The 7,591-nt window shown below is 31.8% G+C and overlaps 2 protein-coding genes across 3 annotated transcripts; both read right to left on the bottom strand.

The window, feature by feature from the left end:
- On the bottom strand, positions 3,130 to 6,420 carry LOC104752977 (phosphatidylinositol glycan anchor biosynthesis class U protein). Of its 2 annotated transcripts, XM_010475239.2 has the most exons (14): positions 6,181 to 6,420; positions 6,047 to 6,094; positions 5,900 to 5,960; positions 5,746 to 5,778; positions 5,400 to 5,524; positions 5,127 to 5,261; positions 4,970 to 5,046; positions 4,633 to 4,889; positions 4,393 to 4,449; positions 4,143 to 4,311; positions 3,973 to 4,030; positions 3,806 to 3,891; positions 3,657 to 3,713; positions 3,130 to 3,503 (listed from the first exon to the last, which is right to left on the bottom strand). In XM_010475239.2, exons 1-14 carry the CDS (start codon positions 6,329 to 6,331, stop codon positions 3,411 to 3,413), a joined length of 1,407 nt encoding a protein of 468 aa, XP_010473541.1. In that variant the 5' UTR covers positions 6,332 to 6,420; the 3' UTR covers positions 3,130 to 3,410. The 2 variants fall into 2 exon arrangements, with proteins under 2 accessions (XP_010473541.1, XP_010473542.1); XM_010475240.2 differs by lacking the exons at positions 6,047 to 6,094; positions 6,181 to 6,420 and having other exon boundaries at positions 5,400 to 5,504; positions 5,900 to 5,957.
- LOC104752976 lies at positions 6,737 to 7,299 on the bottom strand. The gene has a single exon (XM_010475238.1). It carries the CDS (start codon positions 7,216 to 7,218, stop codon positions 6,775 to 6,777), a length of 444 nt encoding a protein of 147 aa, XP_010473540.1. The 5' UTR covers positions 7,219 to 7,299; the 3' UTR covers positions 6,737 to 6,774.

Raw genomic sequence — 7,591 nt, 5'->3', positions numbered from 1 at the left:
AAAAACACAGAGAAATTGTAGAGTGGCACTCTTAGTAAAACAAAAAAAAATCTAGAATGACAATATTTGTGAAAATTAAATTTAAATAAATATTAAAAATTAAATAAAAATATATTGAAAATATTAAGTTAGTTAAATTCAAACTGATATATAATCTCATTTAATTATAAAATATTAATTCTAAATCTCAATTATAAACTCAAAGTTACATTTTAAAATATTTGAACACACTTACAAAATTAGATTTTAACATCTCAGGAATAAATCATAACTCACTGATAAGTCTTTACAAAAAATTATTTTCGTTTTTCATAATAAACATTAACTTTAGTTCTTATAGTTTGCAATAAAATATATTGTCTTTGCAAAACAGAGTTAAGATGTAAGAACTTATATATATGCCTATATTTATTTTTATATAAGATAACTTATTTATAGTTATAGTTATTTTATAAAGAATTATATGTATTATATATGTATATATGTTTCTGTAAAGTATTTGACATAATTTCTAATAAAAAAATATTGAAGATTCATTCGTTTCAAAATATGTAGTCTGCCTTAATTACCAAAATATATTTTATTGATATGCATTCGATATGTTATGCAATAAATAATAGGTTTTTAGGTTTAGGCATTTGTAATGGAGTGATTCACGTTGAATCTCTACTAATCTCTAAGTTGATTTTATCAATATAAACACTAAACAACTACTGTATTATGCATATAATATTTTCTGAATTTATTTATTTGTAATATATGCACAAGTGTCAAATTTGTAAGTGCACAGCATGTATTTTGGAGGAACGAATTATTTATTATATATGACATACTATATTGAGTAATAATCCAAGTTGTAAAAGATTGTTATTGATATTTGATATCTGTAACGTGGGTGAGATTTTATTGTTATTGATATCTGTAGCGTGGGTGGGTGTGTATTATATTATCGAGTAATAGTCCAAGTTGTAAGAGGTTGCTATATATATATACACTCAAGTAGTTAAACAAGTTTTTCGATTTGTGAGAATTATAAAATAACTCAAGCAACTAAGTTTGAACTTTTACAACAAAACTATAAACTTAGTTTTTGTTGACCGGATGTATGATAATGATAAATATTAATATATATCTCGATAATCAATATAATTTTTTGGTTTGAAATTTTATTTTGAAACCAGTACATATAAATCTCGACATTATTCATTTATACAAGTTTTATTGTATCTTTTTTTCCTCTATTCTTTTGCTTCGGTAGAAAATGCTGCTATTAGTAGGCGTGGGAATAAAACTGCAAAAAGAAAGAAAAAGAAAAAAAAAACGAATTGAACTTAATCGAAATAGTTGAACCGAATCGAAATTTATTTCGGAACCATGTGCCTTCATTGTTCTAAATTTCTAATGAGTTATTTGGATACATTTTTCAAACATAATTAGAAAGATGATACACTCACTATTTATAATTAGAAAAACCACATTGATCACTATTAGACTATTTTCTCAGTCTTTTTTGTCATTCAACAATTTTTTTAATTACCATGTTATTGTATCTCTCATTTTCTCTTTATTTCTTGATTTCTTAAATAATTGTTAATATAATTTTTTTTTAGAAAACTTCTTAGATACAAAAAAAAATTATACTTTTTTCTTTACAATTTGATATGAATTTTGTTTAATAATTTTTAAATATATTATATACATATTTTGTATCCGTATACATTTTTAAGTGTACAGATGTCTATACACTTTATTAAGTGTACAGATGTCTATACACATAATTAAGTGTACATATATCGGTACACATTACTAAGTGTACAAATATAATTTTTACCAACTATTGCAATAAAGACATCTGAAACCCTAAAAATTAAACAAATTACATTTGTACAATTAATAATGTGTACAAACATTTGTACACTTAATAAGGTGTACGGATACAAATATTGTTGGATAGTTTGAATATATCTAATATGTTAGAAGGTTTAAAGTTTAAACCATACACAAATATTGTTGGACGTTTTAAATCTATCTAACATGTTGGATGGTTTGAACCGTACACAAATATTGTCGGACGAGTTGAATCTATCAAATATGCTAGATGACTTAAATCGTACACAAATATTGCTGGTTGGTTTGAACTGTACACAAATATAGATATTTTGAATTAAATTATATTTGAAATCATTAAAACAAAATACATAATTTTTTGTATGTAGAAAAAATTTGGAAACAAAAGATATATTAATAAATATTTGAATAATTAGGAAAAGATGATTGTGATGAAAAGAAAAAGAAATAAAAATGTTAATATAAAAAGAAAGAGAAAGAGAAAGAAATGTAGAAAAAAAAAAACAAAACCAAAAACACAAGCAGAGCTAACTAGTAATCTTCACCAATCTCATATGTCCCACAATTATGCTCTATCTCTACTCTCTTCTATCTCTTAACACCCTGTTTTTTGTGTTTTAAATAGTGATAGTACCCATTCACCAATTAAGTTATGAAAACGTATTGTTTCACCAAGAAACCCATTTCTAATATCCGAATAATTGAAATCAAACCGAAACCGGTTTTTGTGTAATCAAACTGAACTCAACCAAGTAACCCGTGTGGCTTCATTATTCTAATATCCGAATAATTGAAATCAGACCGAAACTGGTTTTTGTGTAATCAAACTGAACTCAAGCCAAGTAAACCAAAGTCCTTATAATTACTAATTTTTATTTCAAAATTTTAACTATATCAAAACAACATGAATAACTAAAATTAGGCAAACCGAACCAAAACCAATTCTGAAGTATAATAGGTTTTATATGATTTCTGTTTTTATAAATCGTATAAAACCCCCAAAAAAAAACCTCAAAAAAAACTAGTGAAACCAAACCTTAAACTGAAAAGCCCATCCCTAACTGTTGCATTGTTGTCATTTAAAAAAAAAATGCATACCAAATAGTAAACCGAATTGCATACCCTAACAAAAATGGTAGTCTGAGTATAGTTTCAATTTTTATGAAACTAAACTGGATTACAAACAGTTCCGTATGGTTTTAATTTATGTGAAACCGAAGAAATCAAACCGAAACCAAACAATAAACCTGATTGTCCACCCCTACTTTTCTCAGCGACCCCTCTAAAATTACATTTTTTTTCTTCCGTAACACACATTTTACAAATGTATGGTGCATATTAATTTATTCAGACCGACACTTCTCAGACTTGTTGTCTCGGTACAAAGTGCAAATTAATAGTTACTTTAAGCGCAAGGCACTGGAGATTAGTCATTTATATGATGCTCTCAAACAAAGAAAAGCAGCGACTCACAACAATCACATGAGGCTAACGTTAAGCGAAAGACCAAAAACTCTTCTCTTTACGTGTAATAGAAAAGTGGCGCAATGACCTCTAATGGCTTAGCTCTTGACTTCTCCATGGTTCGAGCTAGATCTTCTCAGCGCCCTGTCATGGTTTAGCATTGCGCTTACGCTCTCAACCACAAAAACGATCTGTAAAACCCCACAGAAACCCATAAGCTACATCATTTATATTAAAAAAAAATCTGATAATCTCATTATCTACTGGTTGCTATCTAATTGTGCACTCCATGAATCTAAACTCCAATTACTGAATAAAATAATGGATTTAGGCTTATATTTTACCTGAAAGCACGCATAGCCAATAGCATTTCCAAAGTAGAAATTTGCGTTTCCTGTACCCTGTAATGAAAAATCAAAAGTAGTTATGATCTTTGGAACATTTTCTTCCAACTGATGTGAAGAGTTGGGCTATAGATTTGAGTTGAGCTTACCCGCCATATCCAGAGATTGTGCATCACAGGGCTGAGGAGAGAAATCCCAAGATATCCACAGAAGAGGAAGAACGAGAACTTCATATCTATGCAAAACAAAAGACAGAGTTTATATGCAAAGCAAAAGCTAAACAATGCGAAATAGATTATGAAGTATTTGCTTTTACCTATTAACTCATTGACAAACAATGCCCATAAGCTCAAGTATAAAGCGGAATCTCCAACCTAGGAGGTTCAGTCAAATGATTTAACTCACTCATTGTTAACATTCTTTAGTACAATTCCTCCAAAAAAACAAAAACACAATATCTAGTTAAAAGGGAAATCAAGTACTTACTGAAGGGTAAGATTTAAGAATCGAGGAGATCGCTAAGTATACGAAAGCCAGGAAGCAGGGCCGATGTTTCAACCGTATGACTAAGGGGAGTAACATAAACAGAACATTTACGTGGAAAACTATCAGGAAAAAGTTTCTGAAGAAGTCGAAGACTTCTGCAAAGAAGTACCTGAAAGTGAGATTTAAAACGAATAATGTATTAGAAGGGATTTTTTATCCACCACTGATGATATGGCTTTATGATACTTACCAAAAGACTCCAATATTTGGTGAAAGATCTTCAATACTGAGAATGAAGCCATACGTCCTATAGCAGGTGGCAAAGATACACAAACGTCAAAATGCTTAACGATTATGTTGCAAGTTCTTGAATAATAAGTATATAAACTGGTATCTAACTTATAGAGAATACTTTTCTTTGTTCTATATATGGCTAACAGAAACTAATTATATAGCGCGGTATGCATTAAATTTCAATGTTAGGGGGTACCTCTTGAACATTTCCTCAAGCCCACCATATTTATTCAGTGATAAGGCGCATAAAACCAGTACATAAAGCGACCACAGAAGTACCCAGAACAAGAAGTGCGCAACTGTTTTCCATAAGAACGGAAGGTGTGTAGTTTGTTTCGACTTGGCTTGCTTAGAAACAGTAGAGGTTGAACTCTTCTCATTTTCCACACTTCTGGTCTGAAGGAACAATTTTATAGGAGGAGCATCCAAACCATATCCCAATATAATAATTATCTGTGCGAAATACACAAGAGCAATTATAATCTGTTTAATTTGAGAACCGTGAAATAAATAAAACAAGAAATGATAAATACCGGTATTGCAAGAGTTGCAGGGTAAAGAGATAAATGTGTGGCCATGACGAAGCCAAATGCAGCCAGAGGAACTCGTCCTGCGTAGGTAGAAAACATCGGTTATAGAATGTCAAGAAACGATTGAAATATCAATATGCAAATATCATCATCTTCTTACGAGTAACTGCTCCAAAAAGCGCCAGTACGACGGCCAGGTTTTCAATTGGAGAAGTTGATAAACCCACACAAGAAACTATCGTGAATGGATTCCACAAATACACAAGAGCAGCAATATCACCACAAGGTAGGATCACTGAGAAGACAACGAAAAGGGAGAGATCAATCTTTGTCTTCAAGTAAATAGTTACGGTAAAAAGAGAAGAGAATTACTCTCTACTTCAATCTCAATGCGCAGAAAGAGTCTAAGACTATAAAAAAGACTAAACTTTACCTTTATCCCTTGATGACTTAAGAAAGCCAAGTAGCCTCGCATTCAATCCATAAGCCATCTGGAGTTTCTGACCAATACCTCGAAGAAGCATTGCACTTAATATATCTGCAATAACAAAGACCAAGCTGTATCCAAGAAAATGTTGGTACCAACTATCAAAGACATGACTTTTTTAAGTTCTTGATCATCTCGTTTCCATATTCACATCTCTTCTCCCCTTAGCGAAACAGCTTATCAAGATCTATTACACTCACAATCTAATCCTACCCAATATTTTGAACTAGCTCAAATCTAAGAACCAAGAAGCAACATGTGATCACAGAGTTGAAGGGACATCGCAAAGTACCTGCACAGGAGATGACTTGGTTGCCCTTTAATACTGCAAAAACCCAAACTTGTTATCCAACTAACCTCAAAAGGAACAAAAAATCATGTCTTGATATGGTTCAAGCTCAACAAATCCATACAAATTAATATCGAAAATCGATTACAGTCACTACCTCTGAACCGTGAGAGGTCCAAGAATCGAGAGCAGCAATGGTGAGCCATGATACATTGATCCTGCTCAAATCACAAGTAAAAAAAATCTCAGCTTCCAATAGCTTTTAGAATCCAAAATTACAGAGGATCAAATCTTAAAGATAGACCTGCGTATGGTGACATCGATGCCTGCTTCAACCAATAACCTTCAGCAACTAAAATTTTCACGCACAAAACGAAGAAATGTGAGCTGAATTCGAAATCTTAGAGAGATAATGAGGGAGAGAGAAAGAGTTAATACGGCGGCGAATGCTGGTGAGAGGAGTAGAGACCTCCGGACGTGAAGAGAGATTGAGATTTCCCGGGAAGGAGATCAAGATTAATCGGAAAACTACGGAAGCTGAGGCCCAAATCCAGAATCGGCATGGCTTCTTATTCTGCTCCTCCGCCATTTCTCTCCGTCGTCTTTTCTTCTTCTTCTTCTCTCTCTCTCCGGCGAGTGAAGAGAGACGAAAACGACGGCGTGTCGTTTTTTAGGCTTCAGGGAAGGGTCACCAATCTGGTTAACTGTTTTGTTCCGGTTCGATCGGTTTTATGATTCGGTCTGATTTTGTTTAGCTTAATGTATTTCTTCTTCTTTGTTTCGGTTTGATGCATTTCTGTTTCGATTTGGTTTGATGTATTTCGGTTTCGTTTGGTGTTTGTTTGAAGAACAATTCTTCAACATAAAATATATAATCATTTTTCATATATTATGATGTCTTTAATGGGGGTTTTTAATATGTATTTCTTTCTTAAAAAAAAAAAATATCATATGTTTTTAGTTTTGAAGCTAACACTGGGAACATATATCATGCTTTGCTTTGCTTTGCTAAATACTCGTATGCATATTAACTTAACTACGATAACGATAGTAGTGTAAATTGCTCTCTCTTGGTTCGTTCCTTGCTATCTTCCTTACTTCTTCATCTCTTGCTAGTTTTTGCGCTTCATCTCTTGCTTTTTTTCTTTCCTTTGCATCAACAATCGCTTTCCGCATTACATCCAACGCAACTTTTGATTTTCCCCAAACATCAACCGCCATCTTGTCGATCGCATTAAGATTTTGAAGAAAATTTAGGTCTGAATTTGTGTTCCGTAGAACTTGTAAGCAATATGCAATGTGTTTTGTTGTATTGATGATATTCCCCATATGTGAGATGATCGGATTAGTAACGGTTAAGAATGCTTCATCTGCCAAATCCGAGTTAGTGGCTTTCATGTAAGCTGTATAAAAATTGTCCACATTCGTCCTTGCTTTATTAGCTTTGGAGTTTATCTCCTTAAATAAAGTTTCCATGTTAAGAAAGAAAAAAACTTAGTAACAAAGTTAGTTTTTTTAATACTTTTTACTAATAAGAATAAGAGCAAGCTAGAGAGAATTGTGATGATGCATAAGGGATTCAGTACACACCCTTATGTACACATATATAACACTTGATTAGCAAGTTCAACAAATATATCAAAGTGTATTCACCATAATCAATTTCCCAAAAGTTTTAGAAAAGTAGATTCCAAGATCTACAAAATTGAAATATTTTATGTAGCAGAGAATCACGATTCACAAATTGTGATATAACATGTCTAATGTGTTGAGAAGTTTTTTCGAGACAATCAATTTGCCAACTTTAAAGTTTTTAATAATTTGTAAAAAGATAAAAGTATTAATGTTT

Source organism: Camelina sativa, chromosome 16 (assembly GCF_000633955.1).
Source record: "Camelina sativa cultivar DH55 chromosome 16, Cs, whole genome shotgun sequence".
Lineage (NCBI taxonomy): Eukaryota > Viridiplantae > Streptophyta > Magnoliopsida > Brassicales > Brassicaceae > Camelina > Camelina sativa.
This window is presented reverse-complemented; position numbering and strand designations above follow the sequence as displayed.